This window comes from Eublepharis macularius, chromosome 1 (genome assembly GCF_028583425.1).
Source record: "Eublepharis macularius isolate TG4126 chromosome 1, MPM_Emac_v1.0, whole genome shotgun sequence".
Taxonomy (NCBI): domain Eukaryota; kingdom Metazoa; phylum Chordata; class Lepidosauria; order Squamata; family Eublepharidae; genus Eublepharis; species Eublepharis macularius.
This window is the reverse complement of record NC_072790.1, coordinates 23,127,187-23,146,794: the sequence shown is the minus strand read 5'-3', so window position 1 is coordinate 23,146,794 and position 19,608 is coordinate 23,127,187. Positions and strand designations below refer to the sequence as shown.

The 19,608-nt window shown below is 47.4% G+C and overlaps 1 protein-coding gene across 1 annotated transcript in view; it reads left to right on the top strand.

The window, feature by feature from the left end:
- The first annotated feature begins 11,869 nt into the window (after positions 1-11,869).
- The window catches only part of TRAM2 (translocation associated membrane protein 2), an 83,312-nt gene continuing 75,573 nt past the window's right edge, over positions 11,870-19,608 (top strand). The window contains exon 1 of the mRNA XM_054977605.1: positions 11,870-12,037. Coding sequence (XP_054833580.1) covers positions 11,918-12,037 — 120 coding nt within the window. The 5' untranslated portion in view covers positions 11,870-11,917. The remainder of the gene's footprint in view (positions 12,038-19,608) is intronic.

Here is a 19,608-nt window from a genome sequence, read left to right as displayed (position 1 = left end):
TGGAGGAACCCTGGTTCACCTCTACCCCTAAGACAGACACCACAGGCCAAGGCTGTATGTTGTAAGAATGAAAAGGGAAGGCAAATCTTGCTCTGGATTGAGGAAACTGGGGTTCTGTTAGTGCATAGTTTGGGTTGCCCTTTAACTCTGGAAAAGGGCTTCAGAAGGAAGTTGAGCAGCAGGTGTGGAGTCCAGTGGCACCTTAGAGACCAACAAGATTTTCCAGGTGTAAGCTTTTAAGAATCAGAGCACCCTTCTTCAGACACCAGAAGGCAGTTGCTGCCCCACGCTGGTTAGTTTATCTGTAATTTCATTCATGACAGAGTCAGATTTCAGAAGTGCTTGATGGGACACGTGCGTTTAAAAACAAAGTCCTGCTAAATTCAGTAGGCTTCCCAAATTTGTGTGCAAAGGATTACAGCCGTAAATAATTACATCTCTGTTCACCTCAAGTCCCTTTTTGATGGTTTTCGCTGATGTGACCCCAAAAGAATGCACTGAAAAGGGTCTCTTGTAAATAGAAGGTTGCAATAAATAGTACTTTTTACATCTTTCAAGTCAAAAACCTACATTTTGGCTGCAACTAAGCAGAATACAAGATTTAAAATGCAAAGTCCATAAATTGGAGTCAAATGGTACTTACTCCCTAGTAACTCTGATAAGAATGACCGCCCATCCTGAACCTGGGTTTAAATCTGCCTCAGCTAATTTTCTTTGGCTATTAGAGCCAGCTCAAAAATTTCGGCACCAGACTCATGACTGTTTTTTCAAATTATTGCTACCACTCATCCTACTACTAACTCTATGAGGGTTCTCAGTTTTATTCAAGCTATAATATGACAAAAGCGTTGTAGTGTTAATAAATATGGGATAACCCTGGCTGCCATAATAATAAAAACTTTATAATAAAATCAATGCTGAATTGGTTAGGCATCTCAGTGAAATTTCTAGGCACCATTGCAACCTGGCGCCTGGAATATGTTGAGGCTGTCTTAAAATCTCAAATGTGTTCCAAAATCAAGGTGAATTTCAGGGATGGTGAAGGTAGCAGGTGTGGACATTGTACCACAGCTGGATCAAGCGGTAATATCACGTCACCCATCTAATATTGCTGGTTAACACATTCTTGTTTATCACTTCTTGACTGTAAACCTAGTCCTACTGCATTGTTTACTGGCAGTTTGAATTGCTTTCCAGATTTTGTAATCCACCTCCTGTCTCGGTAAGAAAGTGTGAGTAAGTGAAGTTCCTAATAATAAGCAGTGGCTGACCTGCATATGTGAATCAGTTGTCACAGATTAATCACAACACAAAGGGCTAATGACATCAACTGCCCACACAAAAGGAACAGGCAGGATCCAGCCATCCTCCCAGGACCCTTCCTCCAGTGAAAAGGACCTTTTTCAATTTCAAAATCAAAAAGAGTCCAGTAGCACCTTTAAGACTAACCAATTTTATTGTAGCATAAGCTTTCGAGAATCAAGTTCTCTTCGTCAGATGCATGGTACAGAAACCATGCATCTGACGAAGAGAACTTGATTCTCGGAAGCTTATGCTACAATAAAATTGGTTAGTCTTAAAGGTGCTACTGGACTTGTATTGTCGAAGGTTTTCACGGCCGGAGACCGATGGTTGTTGTGGGTTTTCCGGGCACGGCAATACAGCCCGGAAAACCCACAACCACCATCGTGCTACTGGACTCTTTTTGATTTTGCTACTACAGACTAACACGGCTAACTCCTCTGGATTTTTAATTTCAGTGGCTCTTCCTCCAACAAGAAGAACCACTTAAGTTAGAAAGAGTCTTCTTAGGTTAGAGGAAAATTTCAGACTTTGCTCAGTGGAGTAACATAGGGGTAGGAACCACACACTCCCCATACTTTTCAATGGAAACTGTTACTGTATTTGGCCGACTGTTGTTGAATGATGGGTGTCCATGTGAATTAGCCCTGAGGTACATGGAGAGCCAGAATGGGATACTGTGATTTTACTACTTGGCTATAATGCTTTGGAATATTTGTACTCCACTCTGATTTACTAACTCAGTTGTCCATCTGTCATGCCTCAGGTGGGGTGAGCCACCTTACTCTGCCACCACTCTGGGATTTAGGGTCCCTTCGGAAGGCCCAGCGTACCCTCCCAACCCTTCTGACCTCCGTAGCTTGGCCAATAAACAGGCATGAGGACCCAGCAGAGTAACAAACAAAAGGGTTTATTTACAAGGAGGTCAGTTAATAACAAGCAAGCAAGCAAGGTGCCTTAGCAACAATAGATGGGTGAAAGCAAAATAAACAAAAGGCCCTAGCTGACTGAACTCCCTGTGCCTCTGTCTGCCAGGCCTGCCTTCTCACCCTCCCTGGATGAGGGCCTCTCCCCCTAGCAGAAACCCCCTCTGGCCTGCTCCCTGGAAGGAAGAACGCAGGCTTTTTTTTTTCCTCTCAGGCTTATATAGCAGTAGCCCCCTGTGTTCTGATTGGCCAAAAAGGGCACCAAAATGGCCCAGGGGCTCCTGGGAATTGTAGGCAAGCCCACTCCCACTGCTAACAGGCTTCTGAGGCCTTGATAGGCCTTCCTGGTACAGCCAGATCATGACACCATCTATATAAACCCTCCATCTCCCCTTCACAACTGAACCCGAGACCTGCAGGGATCTACCTTCTAGACTTATTAGGACAGTGGACTATCATACACTCCTTGCGTACATTGTAAAGCAGTGTTCACTCTGGAAGCATTAAGACGTGTCTTGAATGTTCCGATTGGGACATTCCCCGGCATAATCTTCCAAGCAGAATAAAAGGATTACAGGATTGCTGTCAAATTTTACATAAAGCAAAGTTCACAGTGAATTTGAAGAGTCTTGTTTGTGTAAAACATCATTAAGCATCTCAGTGAGAATCATCAGGGGTGTGAGTATGGCAAGTGTGCATCATAGACTTCTAATTATCAAGATTCTGAAATATGAATTTGTCTAATTTTCAAATGAAAATGGGGATTTTGCGCATGTGTTTGCACTCTTAAAGAAACACATGATAAGATAACAAACATACTGAACACTGAATTAAATGTCACCAAATCCCAACACCAAATCAGAATTGCATTTAGTATTTTTCATGCTATTGTATTGTCGAAGGCTTTCACGGCCGGAGAACGATGGTTGTTGGGGGTTTTCCGGGCTGTATTGCCGTGGTCTTGGCATTGTAGTTCCTGACGTTTCGCCAGCAGCTGTGGCTGGCATCTTCAGAGGTGTAGCACCAAAAGACAGAGATCTGAGAGATCTCTGTCTTTTGGTGCTACACCTCTGAAGATGCCAGCCACAGCTGCTGGCGAAACGTCAGGAACTACAATGCCAAGACCACGGCAATACAGCCCGGAAAACCCCCAACAACCACCTTTCATGCTATTGTCTGTTCAGCCACTTGAGGGAGCTGCAATGACAGGCTTTTATAACTGATAGGCATCATTACACTTCTACGGATAAGGTGGGGTAGGTGGCAAATTTCTTTTAAAAATCAGGTAGGTAGATCACTAATAACTATTGCAATGAACATAGCTAATAATAATATGTTTACAGGACCATGTAATTAGCATTCCAGACTCACCCTCAGATTAATACAGCCAACTCATTAACTTGCGCCCTGGGTTGCTAGAACAAGGTTTCACGCCACACACCCACTTTCCACATTTTTCATACATGTAATCCATATTTATAAGCTTGTTAACTTTTAATTAATGCAATGTATTAATATTTAGAGAAGCAAATAATGTAAAATTTCATTGAGCTTGCCAAGTTTTTTTTAACCCAGTTTTCAAAATCCATCCAAAGTTTTTGAAGTTTGAGTACAGGGTTTGATCCAAGCCACTCTCCTAATAGCTTGCCATCCTGAGGGGATTTTCCACACAGCGATAATTCCCTGTGGTTTTCCCAATGCTTCTGTGGTTGCCAATTCAGCGCAGCAGCAATGGGACTTTTATGTGGTGGGTTTCCCTTCATTTTCCCAGGCCCCATCCCCCCCCCCACACACACTGGAGTATTTTTTTTAAAAAAAAAAAACAGGAACTATTAGATAGCTATTCAGTGTAATGTTATAACTATCTGTTGCCCCAATCTCCTAGTTCACAGCTTTCATTTTAAAATACAACTCTAGCCCTTTTCATTGCTGAATTGTAAGGGGAAACTTGCAAGCTGCACATTTCCCCTGCAACAAAAAAAGGCTAAACAATACTTTTAAATAACAAAAGCTAGGAGTAAGTATATTGTAGCATTAAATTGTTATAATGCTATAGCGGTGTAACAACGCCTGTTTTTTTTTTTTAAGTCTGGTGTGAGGCGGGAAATTGAGCCGATGTGGGTAGGTCCAGGAAAGATTGACATTGTCCCTTCCACACTGTGGCCATCCTTGCTTCGCTGTGACTGAAAAGGTGCTGTGCCTTCTAGAAGTGGTTTTAACCTCTGTGGGTGGTGGTCTTTGGGGCCAGGAGTAGAGGTTATTCCTATTGGGAAAGAGGGCTTTGAGACATGGCTTTCGCACAATGATCTGATTGTTTTAGGGCAAATCCGAGTAAACTTAGTAATTCTTTGCCCACTTGGAACACAGGAAGCTGCCTGTACTGAATTGGACCATTAATCCATCAAGGATAATTTTGTCTGCTTGGATTGACCATGGTTTCCCAGTGTCCCAGGCAGGTCTTTCACATCACCTACTACTTAATCCTTTAACTGGAGGTGCTGGAACTGAAACAGAGCCAAGCTACAAGTAACGCCTTACACAGGTTGGACACTTGTCAGCTTACCTCAAGTTTTGATGGGAAATGCAGGCGTCCTGGTTTTACAGCTTGGCTCTCCATTACAGCTGCAAGACCAGGATGCCTACATTTCCCATCAAAACTTGAGGGAAGCTGACAAGTGTCCAACCTGTGTCAGGCGTCACTTGTAGCTTGGCTCTGAGACCTTCGGTGTGCCAAACAGGAGCCACAGCCTTTCTCCCTTTCAGACAGGAGGATGTTTCTGTCACAGTCTGTATTTCTCCAGGGCAGAACTGATCTACCCACCAGAGATGCTAACCTAATCATCGTTGATCCTGCCATTTATCTTTTAAGTGAATGTTTGTTTCCCAGATGTGCCTTTAGTTTGAATGCATGTCTGGAAATACTGCCTCCTTGGACAGTGGTACTTCTTATAGGATTGTCAACTGGGCTGGGAAATTCCTGGAGAGTTGGGGGTGGAGCCTGGGGAGGAAGCAGTTTGGGGACGGGAGAGACCTCAGCAGATAAAATGCCATAAAGTCCACCGTCCAGAGCAGCCATTTTCTCCTAGGGAAACTGATCTCCGTAGTCTTCAGAGTTTAGAGTTTATTGTGTGTAGCCATAGGGAGTTACAAGGTTACATAGAGCCCATTAAATAAGATACAATTTAGATAAAATACAATTATAACACAGATTTACCAAAACATGGGGAGAATTCCACTAAAACAGATGTCAATTAAAACCAGAAATCGATAGGTTAACCACAAGTTCAGGTAATTCCCTCTTAATCTCTGTAGTTGGGAAAGCCATTTTAATTCTGGGAGATCTCCAGGTCCCACCTGGAGGCTGGCAACCTTAACTTCCCAAGGGGGCTATAAAAATGCATTGGTTATTGTTCTGTAGTACACGTTGGTCCCTCACATATGTGGTTCTCCCCTATTTTATCCTCACACTGAGCCTTTGAGGTAACTTAAGCTGAGTGTGAGTCACTTGTCCCGAAGTCACTCGGAAATCTTCATGACAGAATTGAGATGTGAGCCTGAGACTAACTTCCGTGGAACCAAATGGAAGTTAATTCTGAGCAAGCGTGAATAGATTTGGGCTGCACTGTTACAAATATAGCTTGGTACGGTCTGACCCATTGGGTCTTGCCTTCCATTTCAATTATGATTCCCTTAGCAAAAAGACCTACTGATCTCTCTCGTCTGTAATTTTGCAGATCCGTTAGCCACTTCTTTCTTTTAAAAAAAGAGCGAAAGAAAGGAAAGAAGACTGTTTAAAGATACACGCCCTCAGCTGCTTGCAGGGCCAGACGTGCCACGTAACAGGCCAGGAATGCTGACTAATCCAGCCCAGCTGACTGCCCTCCGAGCATTTTCCTTTTCACGGAATTTTGTAGCCTGCAGAGAGAGAAACGCATGCACCTCCTTCAAAGTAGAGGGTGACTTAAAAAACCAAATTAAGTGATCTCCACTCCGTTGTTGAGCAATACATGAACATGACTTTTTAAAAAACAAACCAGTCTCATGATCTTCTAGAACAGTGATACTCAGTGGACCAGGAGCCACATGGCAACTGTTGGACATCCCACCTGTGGCTCTTCTAAGCACCATTCCCCCCAATGTGGTGCCAACTGCCCCATGTTCCAGGAAAGTGGGCAAGAAAGTTCTGGTTGGTAAGCAGTTCCCACTTAGCACCAGAAAGGTCCTAACCCTCTTTTGCCTCACTATTGAGTGTGTGTAATGTGCTGTTAACTTAATCCTGCCTTATAGCAACCCCTATGAACGAAAGACCTCCAAAACATTCTATCATTAACGGTCTTGCTCAGATTTTGCAAACCGGAGGCTGTGGCTTCCTTTACTGAGTCAAGCCATCTCATTTTGGGTTTTCCTCTCTTCCTACTGCCTTCCACTTTTCCTAGCCGGATTGTTCCAGTGAGTCTTCTCATGATGTCACCAAAGTACAATAGCCTCAGTTTTGTCATTTTAGCTTCTAGGGAAAATTCAGGCTTGATTTGATCTAGAATCCACTTTGTCTTTTTGGCTGTCCATGGTATCTGCAAAACTCTCCTCCAGCACCGTATTTAAAATGAGTCAATTTTCTTCTTCTCAGCTTTCTTCACTGTTCAACTTTCACGTCCATACATAGTAATGAGGAATGCTGTAGTCTGGATTATCTTGATCTTGGTCACCAGAGACACGTCTTTATCCTTAAGGATCTTTTCTACTTCCCTTATGGCTGCTCTTCCAAGCCTCAATCTTCTTCTGATTTCTTTGTTGCAATCTTCCTTTTGGTTGATGATTGAACTGAGGAATAGAAAATCTTTAAACAATTTCTGTTTCTTCATTGAAACAGAACAAGAGTTCATCTGAAAGGGTACTTTTAGCATGGGGAAGTATTCTTTTAAACATCTAGCCTAATAAAGAATTCCAGAGGACTTGGAAACTTGTGCACTTTTTTGTGAAATAAGTCTGGCTTGCGAGCCCTTCCCATCATTCCAGATCTTTAAGGATTGGTGTAGGTTGAACAATAATGGGGAGAGACAACCCTACTTAGTCGAGGTACTCTGGTAATAAAGGAGCCCCGCGGCGCAGAGTGGTAAGCAGCAGTACTGCAGTCCAAGCTCTGCTCACGACCTGAGTTCGATCCTGGCTCAGGGTTGACTCAGCCTTCCATCCTTCCGAGGTCAGTAAAATGAGTACCCAGTTTCCTGGGGGTAAAGTGTAGACGACTGGGGAAGGCAATGGCAAACCACCTCATAACAAAAAGTCTGCCAAGAAAATGTCCTGATGCGACATACCCCCCCATGGGTCAGTAATGGGTCAGTAATTGGTCAGTAATGACTTGGTGCTTGCACAGGGGACTACCTTTACTTTTACCTACTCTGGTAATTAAGAAGGTTCTACATGTTCAATATCAACACTTTTATCCTTTGGGTGTGTTTTATGGGGTGGTGCACAGGGTATACAGTACTCATGCAGGTTTTTTGGTGGATGGGACTTGCAAATTGTAAGCCATGGAGTGAGACCCACTGATTTAAAATGTGCCCGGTCTGCTTCTCTTCTAGAAGGGAAAGGGAAGTGGAAGAAATATTGCAACCTGACTTCCAGATTTTGGATGGGGCTTTCCGTTGGAAGAGGCGCATTGCTTGTTGAAATGTTTCGCTTCCTGTACCACTGAAGACAGGTTTTTAACCAGGTTGCAGGAGCACCTTTCATTTCTCCTTGATTGCTTCAACTTTGCCAGAATGAAAATCGGTCTTTCTCCACCGGCTCCAGATGACAGGGAAAAAAGCAGCCGTTGATGAATGGCTATGGCAAATGTCTGCCTATGGATCAGGAATTAGATCTGGCGATGCATTAGCAGAAAGGGAAATGTACTTAGCAGACTTCTGCCTGAGCAAGCAATCTTGAGAAGGCTGCAATGACACAGGGTGCTTGAATATAACTTATAATGAAATAATGTGCATATGGAGTGTACCAAAGTTTGCGTTATTGGATTGAATTTGTTTTTGACCTACTGGAAGATGCCTTTTGCAGGCAGGAAAAGATAATGGGAGACACACTTGCTTTCACTTAACGGGCGCAGAGAACAAGTTGTTTTAGCAGCACGTGCAGGAATCTTCTGTGGAATCCAGCCCTGGCAATATCTGCAGCAGACCACAGTGCTGATTTGCAGAGTTGCAACCAAGGAACAGTACCAGTGATGGCAAGTGGGGTGGACCCTCATTCTGCCATATTTGGCCAGGAACGCTCCTCTTCGAGTGCTGTCCTCCCACAGGCCGCACAGTTTTTCCCTTTTCCTGCTTGAAACCATGCAAGTATGTCATAGAATCATAGAATCATAGAGTTGGAAGGGGCCATACAGACCATCTAGTCCAACCCCCTGTGTGCATGTGTGTGTTTTCCTGTCTAACTGAATGCAACCCTTTGTGCATCTGTCTGACCAAGAAGCCGCTGGCCTACGAAAAGCTTTTGACTCACTACACTGGTTCGCCCTCAGGGAGCCACAAGACCCTCTTATTGGGGCTGCAGTAGATGCCTATGGCTGCCCTTCTGGATTCAACTCTGCTCTGGTTTGGATTATCTCATCTTTTTAGTTTACATATTCATTTCATTAGACAAGCTGGTAGACCCACAGGCAGGCTCAGTTCTGACATGACAGGAAGTCGCTGTGTATCCCAATGACAGCTCCTTCCACCTCCAAGTTTTGCTGCTCCTGGACTTCCGTACTGCTGCTGTTTTCTGGAGAATTCATGTGACCTTGTGCCACCTCCAGCTTTTCTGTGCTCTTTCTCCAAAGTGCTCTTGGACACCGTGTGGGCAGGGAGGTGAACTTTTTTGCAGATCATGCCCACGCTGCCCCCCTCCAACCACTGAAGGTCTCTGGGGAGATGCTTTGTTTTTTAAAAGGTAATTCACAGAACACTGCGGTGCGATAACATAATGATCTATTGGCAAAGTCAATAGCTTTCTACTGACTATTAGCAAAGTCAATAGCTTTCTATTGGCAAAGGTTCCTAGCTTTCATTTTTTAAAAATGTATTGCTCTAGCCCTTTTCATTGCAAATTTATAAGGGAAAAGAGGCAGATTGCACCATCCCTCTTATCACTCAGTGACAAAAAGGACTACAGACTTTTTAAAAAGTGAAGGCTGGGAAATAGTATATTGTTGCAACACATCATTATAATGCTACAGCAGTCTGGCAATTCTCTCTCTTTTTCCAAAAGGACCTCTGGTGGCTGCATGCGGCTGAGGCAAGGAAAGTGGGGGTGGGGGGGGATACCATGTAGGTATTCCATTGCCATTGCAAATGGCTCTGCGTTCTCAGCAACTGTGAAAGCTACACACAGAATCACTGTATGGAAACAGGCTATGAAGTTTATGAAGACAGGATCTGGCCACCATTCATATCCTGGATTGGTTTGACAAACACTGGTTTTCTCCCTTTTGCCCTTTCGCCTGCTTCCCCAACGTCAACCCAGCTGTGTTATGTCACGGGTAGCACCAGAAAACAAATCACTATTAAACCAGGATATCCACGCTTGTACATCATACAAAGCCATAGTTAACTTACGACTATGGTTAATGAACCAAAGCCTGGTGTGACAAAACCTAAGTGATGATAATCAGTGGAGGAGCCTGCATTCTGACAACCACACTAACTAGTTAATTGAATTAAACCATTTTTAGGTGATGTTTGACCCAAGCTGCAGAGCAGCTGTATTATGAGAACATGCTGTTTTACCTTCAGCTCAATTGGTCAAAGACTTTGTTGTAGACAGTCTCTTATGCAATCTCAGCTCAAAACCTTTCAAAAGCTCTCTTTATATATCAAGAAACGAGTTAATTTGTGAAAAGTGCCACGGGGAAACGTTTCTGCCCCTCCCATGGCCATCTCTCCTGAGCATCTTTCTCCAAGGAGGGCAAAACACCCCTAGATAACTTTCGTAACCTTCTGCAGCAATCTGGAGTCGTAAGCGGGGCACTGAGTTGTGCTTCCTGGGAGGAGCTGGGAATTAGGCAAGAACCGGCCACTTTCTGTTTCTCTTTGGCTGGGCCTGAGCAGAGCGAGAGAAGTCACAGGCCGAAGCCAGAGCTCTGCAACGCCCTTTATTCCAACAAGTCTGCAAGCTCGGCTAAAGACAGAAAGTTGGTGAAGCCAGTAAGAACCTGGAGGAGAGGTGAATAACAGAAGCTGGTTGGGAGAGAAAGGCAGGACATACATGAAGTTAAAAACAAACTTTGGACTACCTTCTTTGGTGCATTCCTGCCCGGCGGCTGAGACGGTCTCCAGAGACCCCGGTACTGTATTGTTCCCTGACCAGAAGCCAGGCACCAAAATTGCTGAGTCCAAGAATTGCTTGCAGCATCAAATGAATCCTTTAAAGAAAAGTTTTTATCCTTATGATACTTTTCTGTTCAAGTCCTATTATTTTTACATTGCCTATTATGATCTATATCCTGAACTGCCATTTTAATTTAGTGGCTCTTTTTTTTTTTTGCTGTGGTTCTTTTTAAATGCAGGATTTGAGTCCGGCGGCACCTTTAGAGACCACCAAGATTTTCAAGAGTGAGAGCTCCCTTCTTTAGAAATTCTTAGCGTCTTAGCATCTATATATCCCTTCTTCTGACGAAGAGAGCTCTGACTCTTGAAAGCTCATAACCCTGAAAATCTTGTTGGCCTTTAAGGTGTGGTTGGACTCAAGCCCTACTGGTCAGAGGGGTGAATTTGGGGACAGGCCGGAGCCCCAGGAGTGTCTCGTTTTCTAAAATGCAGACGGGATATATTTTATTGCTACCTGGACATGTCAGTGGAAAGCCACTGCGCTCAGATCCTGCAGTTCTACCACAGACCAAGACGGCTACCCACCTAAAACCACTAAAGCCATCCTTTTAAGCTGTTTTCTCTGCACAAGATGTCTTAGACAGGACGGTCAAGTGACTTGCTTTCTGTGTGGTCTTATATTCAACTATACACTTTCTCCCTAGCGGAACACGTGTATCCACAGCGGGAGAACAAGTGTAAGATCTTTCACTTGAGCATGTAGACAGAGTCCCATGTTTTAGATCCTCTTGGTTTTAATGGGGGGGGGGGGCTTGTAGCAGTATTACTCCGCAGCAAATCCCACTGAATCCCTTTTATGAAGACTAATCCAAAGAACACAACAGGATCCACAAACTTGTCTGAGTTCTCCAGAACTCCCATGCTGGCACGCCCTGTTGTGTTCAGTCGGGCGGGCCAGGTACGAAATGGGTCTCTGGGTCTTCGGATCCAGCAACCCGTTACCGTTCTAACCGGCAGCTTGGGTGGAATTGCTGGATCCTCGGCTCGCGTTGACCTCTTTGAACTGCATGGATTTTTATCATCATCATGGACTGCCTCGGGCATCTGCCTCCGGAGGAGCTGGGAATGCGTGCAGGCGCGCGTTCATACGTGCGGTCCCGCAGGCTGTCTGCCGGCGCCTCCTGGAGACGTCTTGCCCGGCCAGCCGGCGGAGATCGCGGCGGCCCCTCCTGGGCGCTTCTCGCCGGGCCGGGCAGAGACGGGTTAAGGCGGGCGGGGCGGCGGCGGCGCGCTTGCGCACGGGCGCCGCTGCTGTCCCGGGGCCGGCCAGAAGTTGGCTCCGGCTCCGGCGGGGCGGCCGGGCTGCTGCTCGGGAGCCTGCCGGCCATGGCGTTCCGCAGGCGGGCCAAAAGCCACCCGCTCTTCAGCCAGGAGTTCCTCATCCACAACCACGCCGACATCGGCTTCTGCCTGGTGCTGTGCGTCCTCGTCGCGCTCATGTTCGAGGTGAGCCCCCGGCGCCGCCCGCCCGCCTCCCCCCGGCCCCGATCTCCGGCTCCGGAGCTGCCCTCTCTTCCGGCCGCGGTCCGTGCGCCCCGGGCTGGCCGCGGCGCCTTGGCAGCCCCTTCGCTCCCTTTGGGGCGAACAATGGGCTGCCGCGCTCCGCGGCCGAGAAGAGCCTCCGACCCCGGCCGCGCTTCCCGCTCGCCTGGCAGCTCCCCTTGGAAACTCATGCCAAAGGGCGCAGAGGGCTGCCAGCTCCCGGTTGGGAGATTCCAGGAGATTTAGGGGTGGAGCCTGGAGAGGGCAAGGATGGGAGAGGGACCTCAGCAGTAGGGTTGCCAGCTCCCGGTTGGGAGATTCCTGGAGATTCGGGGGGTTGAGCCTGGAGACGATGGGGTTTGGGCTGGGAAGGGACCTCGGCGGGGTATAAGAGTCCACCCTGAAAAGCAGCCTGGAGGTTAGTTGTAATTCCAGGAGAGTTCCAGCCATCACCTGGAGGTTGGCAACTCTAAGAAGGAAGCATGGGGGGGATTCCAGCAGGGCTTTGTAGTCTCAGGTTGGGCTGAGAGAGGATGATGGGCCCCAGGTGTCCCTTAAAATTGTGATGGGATTTCAAATCTCCAAAGGAAGTGCCGGTTCTTGTGGTGGCACCCTGCCGATGGTACAGAAAGGCTACTGGTCTCCGTGGTATGCATCATGCTGCAAAGGCATTCTTGGGCAGGGAGTGTTTGGTTTGTGTTTTGGGGAGCCCCGGAGTTCTCCAAGGAGAAGACGGTCAGGGAAACGAAATGTCAACCGTCCCTTGCAGTCTGCAGGTACAAGGCCACGTTCTGTGACAGCAGATCTTGGGGTCGTAGAACGTTTCCTGACTGGTTCAGTCATGCGCCCCTATGCAGCTACTGTTTATTTATTTTTGCTTTTTAAATGTACATAGGTAGGGAACGAGGGCGTCACATCTTTGGCCACGAGGACCCACGAGGCAAGGTCACTGCACAGCAGTGGAGAGGGTTCCTTTGTGGCCCAGGCGGGTTCAGAGATTTTGGCGCTTCCTGTCCCAGGACTGGGATGCCGTGTGGCTTCCTGCCACGTGCACGCAACCGAATGAGTCCCACGCTATCACCTGGGGTTGGAAGTGGGTTCTGGGCTTGAAGTGGTTGCAGACGTGTCTTTTAAGGATCCGTCCCTCAGATTAAAAGGGAGGCCTGGGTGGGATTCTTCCTGGTCTGCCTGAGATCGTTTCCCAAAGCCCTGTGCAATTTACAGTGGCTCCCAGGCAGAAAATGTCAGTATTAGAAAGGGTTCTTTGGAACGGAGAGGCTTATGAACAATTCGTGCAATAAAGAATATAGGTAGCTAGGTCGGTCCATTGATGCCTGGACAAAAGTTTAGCAGTACTTTTTAATGGGTGGGGGGTGGTAATCAAAATACAGAATCGTGGGCTCTGGTTCCGTGAGTTTTGTAGGTGGAATGTCTGTCGGTATGCATAGATATGGGTCAACCATCTTTTGGAGGCCTTCAGAGACGAGCAGAGGGGTGGGCATGAAGGATGAACTTTGAGAAATGTGGATGTTTTCTGCTTAGATCAACCGCATTGGCGGATTCGTGTCATGACCTCGCATCTCTTTGTTCCAAGTGGTTCCCCACCCGCACCCCCGCACCTCATTTCGGTTTCGGTTTGGCCCTCTGCATGGGTCAGTGTCACTGCTTCACAGATGGATTTGCACAGAGAGAACTGAGCAAATTGTGGCCTGTGGGTCTCGTTTTTCGTGCGTTTGAAGCATGTTAAAAGTATCCCCCCCACCACCACCACTGCAGCAAGTGCTGAGAGAACTCCCAAGAAAAAATGTGCAGCCTCCAGGCGGCTGTCTTCCAGATCCACCGTTTGGCTCAGTGTGCCTTTAAGCAGCAAACTCTGACAGCCTTCCGGCTTAGGAGGGTCGGAATGGGTCACCATGAAGTGCTTGGAAGCCTTTTAGATGCCTGCGTATTACCAGAGCCAGATAGTCACAGACTAGTGGGTGGGTAACATGGCACATGCCACATAGTTGCATTATCCTTGTCCCTTTGATACTGTCTGTACAGCACTGCTTGGTGGGGGGGGGCCCTGGAGTGGCACGCTGAGCGACTCCCAGCTAGGACGTTTGTGCAGGATGACAGTTGTCTGCCGTTTGTTCTCTGACGTTGGCACTAGTTTGGCAGTTGCTTGTTGTCTGAAACTGTTGGGGTGGCGGGGTGAAGCGACCTCTGACTAGCGGGACTTGCGGACACAAGATGTGACGGCAGCCGATGGGTCTGAAAGGGATATTTTGAGGAGGGTGGGTTATCGCCATGGTAGCTTCCAGGTCCTTCTGATTGTCACTTGTTGTCCCTGCCTGTGGCCTTCCGTGTGGCATCTGATCAGCCATTGCTGAGATGTGGGCTGATCCAGGTGTGGCTACTCGTCCGTTCTTCTGAGGGCATCCTGCTGTTGTGGCAGTATGCAGTGGTATACAACCAGGGAAAGCGGAGTATTTTTTTTCCAGCTGGATCAGCTGCGTTGGTAGCCCGGCAAGCCTGCAATGTGTGGGCTGAACCAAGTTTCCTTTTCACTTACGTGGACTGGTAGGGCTGCAGTCAGTACCCCCTTGCCTGAAATCCGTGGATCCAGACTACAGAGTGGGGGGAGCATTTCCTGTCTTTGTGCCTGGAAAAGCAGCTGGGCGGGAGGTCATTTTGATTGTACAAATGGCATCTGTGGGGGGGGGGCAGGCATGCACCTTCCCACCCAACCCCTCTACCAGTGCTGCAGCAGAGATCAAAAGTTAAAAATAAAGTATTAAAAGTTGGTGGGGAGTCTCCAGAGCTCACGCATCACTTAATCTGGTCACGTCAAGCATGTGCGAATATACCCAAGTGGTGAAATTACCCCACTTCCTTCCGGTGTACGATCTCTGATGGTTCTTCTTTTCACTCCCCCCCCCCCCCGCCTCCCACGCACACACCATCGCCTCTCTCCGCTGTGACCTGCATTTGGGGTTCGCCAGCTTCCAGGTTGCCATCTAGGCTTTCTAGGGTTGCCACCTTCCACTGTGGGAGGATAGACTCCTGACCTGAGAGTGGCTGTCTGACGTCTCCAGAACTTCCCCCTGGCTTTGCCCTGCCTCCTCTCTGCAAGACCGATGTCCCACTTGCATCTCCTCCATGCCTGTGATATCTGCTGCCCCGCTAGGCTCCGGTGAACCTTTGGTTGCTCCTGCCTAGATGCAAGTGCCTTCTGTCTCTCGGTTTCTTGTGCCAGCGTGCCTTTTGTGGCATGGCGCTGAAGGGGTCCTGTCTGAACTTTTTGACTGTCCTGAATTCCATTCCTGTGACAAACTTAGAGGAGCATGAATGGAGGCTTTCTCTCTCCCCCCCACCCCACTCCCCTCCCAGCCTTCTCCGGGTTTCTTCCAAGTGCCGGCTCCCTCTCTCTTCACCTCTGCAGCCCTGGCACTCTGCACAGAAATGCCAGGAATGCCGAGCTCCCCCTCCTCCTCCTCCTCCTGGCTTTCCAGCCCTCTCTTTGCTTTCCTTTCCAGGCAGGGGAGGGTGGCTGATCCTTCCACAACAACTTGGCCCTTCAGTCTCTCTCCTGACGTTCAGTCTGGCTGGCCCAGCCAGCAACCTTGATGTGTGTGTGTGTGTGTGTGTGTGTGCGTGCGTGCGTGCATGCCTCTGTGACTCAATGGAGTGTGTGATTGAGGTTGGATTTTTCTTTTTTTTTAAAAAGCCCCTTCTCCCTTGCAGCTTGGTGCCACGTTTCAACGCAAACGGAGAGATGGAGGGGGAAGACGGAGCTTTTTGCGCTAGCAAATCAGAGAATTTTAACTGCTTTTACCCAGCGCTCTCCACATTTCCATGCACTTGAATGAACAAGTCACTTCCAGGACATCTCCAGTGGCTGGGGTGGGGGGGGGGTGCATAGAGAAACCTCAGCTGGCAGGAGATACACATTCCAAAACCACATGCAAATCCCGTCGCATTCCTGCTGCGAGTTCGGTTTCTTGTGTGCTTTTTTTAAAGCAGTAAATGAGATGACTTGACTCAGTAAAGGAGGCCACGTCCTCCAGTTCGCAATGGTTACATGTCAAGTTGCTAAATTCTCTGCTTTAATTCTTAAATTACGGGAGTTGTATTCAGGGATTTTTTTCTGGGGAAAGAGGTGGTGGAACTCAGTGGGTTGCCCTTGGAGAAAATGTTCACATGGCTGGTGGGCTCGGCCCCCTGATCTCCAGACAGGGGGGAGTTGAGATTGCCCTCCGCGCCGCTCAGCGGCGCGGAGGGCAATCTCAAATCCCCCCTGTCTGGAGATCAGGGGGCGGGGCCACCAGCCATGTGAACATTTTCAAGAGGTTCCGGAACTCCGTTCCCCGTCATTCCCCCTGAAAAAAAAGCCCTGGTTGTTTTTTAAAAGCTCTTAAACTGACTTTTTAAATCCTTTAATTGTATGTTCCCTTTGTATAATTGGTTTGCTGGTCTTCTGACCATAATAAACAATGATGATTATGATGAGGCTTTTAACGATAGGATGTTTTGAGGGCCTTTTGTTCGTAGGGTCTCCATAAGTCGGAAGCGACTTGACAGCACGTAACACACACAAAGATGCTGAAGGATTGGTTTCCTCTGAGCTGAAGTGCTTATGACTTCATCTGGGATGTGGGGCAGGCGGATCTGGGGGAGGAGGGGAGGAAAATCTGAAGTTATCGTGAGGTAAACATACAGTGACAAAGACCGGAAGGTGGTAGCCATTGCCTGGAGTTTCAAAATATGTTGACCTTTACTTGCTACTGCTCGGGGAAACTGGATCGTTTTTTAACTTGCTTTTATCTCACTTTGAGCTGGCTTGGTTAGTCATGCGAGTTACCTCAAGGTAAATATGTCTGGTCTCTTCTCTTGCCGGAGCCCAGATCTTACTGCTGTTCATGTACAAGTTCTTGAAAATACCCAGGAATTTGGTGGCACCTTCAATATTAGAATTCCAAAGAGAAATTCCAGATAATATACCTACATGCTACCAGGTTACCACCTGTAACACAGAAAACAATTCCATAGTCTTCAGCCAAGTCGTACTTGCTCTGATTTGCTCAAACAGGGTCTCTCACGATGTATTGTCGAAGGCTTTCACGGCCGGAGAACGATGGTTGTTGTGGGTTTTCCGGGCTGTATTGCCGTGGTCTTGGCATTGTAGTTCCTGACGTTTCGCCAGCAGCTGTGGCTGGCATCTTCAGAGGTGTAGCACCAAAAGACTTTTGGTGCTACACCTCTGAAGATGCCAGCCACAGCTGCTGGCGAAACGTCAGGAACTACAATGCCAAGACCACGGCAATACAGCCCGGAAAACCCACAACAACCAGGGTCTCTCACCTTGGAAGGGTTTACAACAGGTATTCTCATGTTTACAGTACTGAAGTTTACAGTACAGTGTTCAGGTTTGCAGTACTCACAGTATTCAGTTGAGTATTCTTAGGTTTACAGCACTCACAGTACTTGCTCAGGTTTACAGTCCCTGGAAACAGCCGGCTACAAGTCAGGCCCAATGGGGATAACAGCGGAACACCACTGGCTGTCCCCAGTTCAATGCAGCTTCAGTGACCTGCATTTAGGGTTGCCAGCTTCCCGGTGGGGGCTGGAGATCTCCTGGAATTACAATTGATCTCCAGGCCACAGAGGTCAGTTGCTCCGGAGGAAATGGCTGCTTTGCAGGGTGGATACCCTGCTGAGACCCCTCCCCAATCCCCCCTCCCCAGGCTCCACCCCCCCCCCCCAAATCTCCAGGAATTTCTCAACCCAGAGATGGCAATGGCATCCTCTTCCGCAGTCCTTCCTTAGGGGTTAGGCCTTCCTTTGTTTACAAATATCCTCCCCACTGAAAATAGCTTATCATCAACAACAGTGGGCCACCCAGCAGAGGCACAACCCGAGAAACCAAACCCTGCAGCAGACCTAGATGCCAACTTTGTCCTCACATACCACCCAGGCGATATGATTACGAGACCCAGGGCTTTTTTTCAGCTGGAACACGGTGGAACGGAGTTCCTGAACCTCTTGAAAATGGTCACATGGCTGGTGGCCCCGCCCCCTGATCTCCAGACAGAGGGGATTTGAGATTGCCCTCCGCGCTGCTGAGCTGTGTGGAGGGCAATCTCAACTCCCCTCTGTCTGGAGATCAGGGGGCGGGGCCACCAGCAATGTGACCATTTTCTCTGCGGGCAACCCACTGAGTTCCACCACCTCTTTTCCCAGAAAAAAAGCCCTGACGAGACCTAATAATGTCAGCTGTTCTGTCTGCTTGCTCATCGTTCAATTTAATTTATGCCCATCATGTGCCAACAATCTTCATTGGATGAAGAGGCCAGTCGCTGTGCAGTAGAACAAATGGAAATAAACATGGGTGTCAAAAATCACAACATTCAGAAACATTTTAATTCCCCTGGACATACTGTTGCTGCGGATCTAAAAGTAATTGCTCTTTAAAAAAACTTCAAAGGGAGAATCCATAGAAAAAGTGCTGAACTAGAGCTCGTCAAAAGATTAAACATGCTATTACCCTCCTAGCTTAAACAGAGATTTCAGTATAGTTACGAATACTTTATTTAATCCTCTCCTTTATCCCCAGTCAAATTCTGAAACGGCTTTTATCTTTCTCCTCTCTTCTATTTTATCCTCACAACAACCCTGTGAGGTAGGTTAAGTTGAAAGAGTGCAATTGGCCACCGTCTCCCAGCAGGCTTCCATAGCAGGGCCTAGTCTTGCTCTAACCACTACTCCACACCTTTAGAGTCGTCTGTTCATTCTTCTTATCATGTAGTAGTCTTTTTCTTACACTTCGGACTACGCCTTGAATTAGAGTGAACTGTCAGTAACTGAATTCCATGGAAGGCTGGAACCCCTGGCCTGTCAACGTTCATTAGGTGTAACCACCAAGTCCTTTCCATTCTCTTTCACAGAGGCTCAAATCTGAATGAGTTACTGGGGGCCTCTCTCTGTTGCAACTCCGCTTGCCCATTTCCAGTGATGGAAGTTATAAAAGTCTGTAAAATCCTGTATCCGCTCCATTCTGATCTTAAGAAGCGAGAGCCGACTCATGAACGCTTATGCTGGAAAATACTTTGCTAGTCTTAAAGGATGCCCCTTGATTTCTACTTTGTTTTACCTTATAGAACGGCAAGATTTTATGCCATTGTAAGTTTTCCTTCTTAGGTGCACACGAGTCTCATTCACACAAGCTGATGCTGGAATCAAAGGTGGTTTGTCTTCCAGGAGCCAAGAGACTCCTGGCTATTTTTGCTGCAGCAACCTCAGAGAGCTTTCTTTCTGGCATAATTTGCAAAAATAGTCTCTCACCTACTGCTTTTGGGGGTGAGGTGGGATTTGAGACATGGAATTGCATCTACGAGATTTTTTATTTTGCTTGGCAACATTATAAAGCTGCTTTCCTCCATACTCTGGGAATCTTTCCATGTGGCATCATGAATTCATAGTGGTCTGCCTTGAAGAGGTTGTTTTAAAACCTGCATTTTGTAAAAATACATTCATTTCCAAGGTTAGAAAAAAAG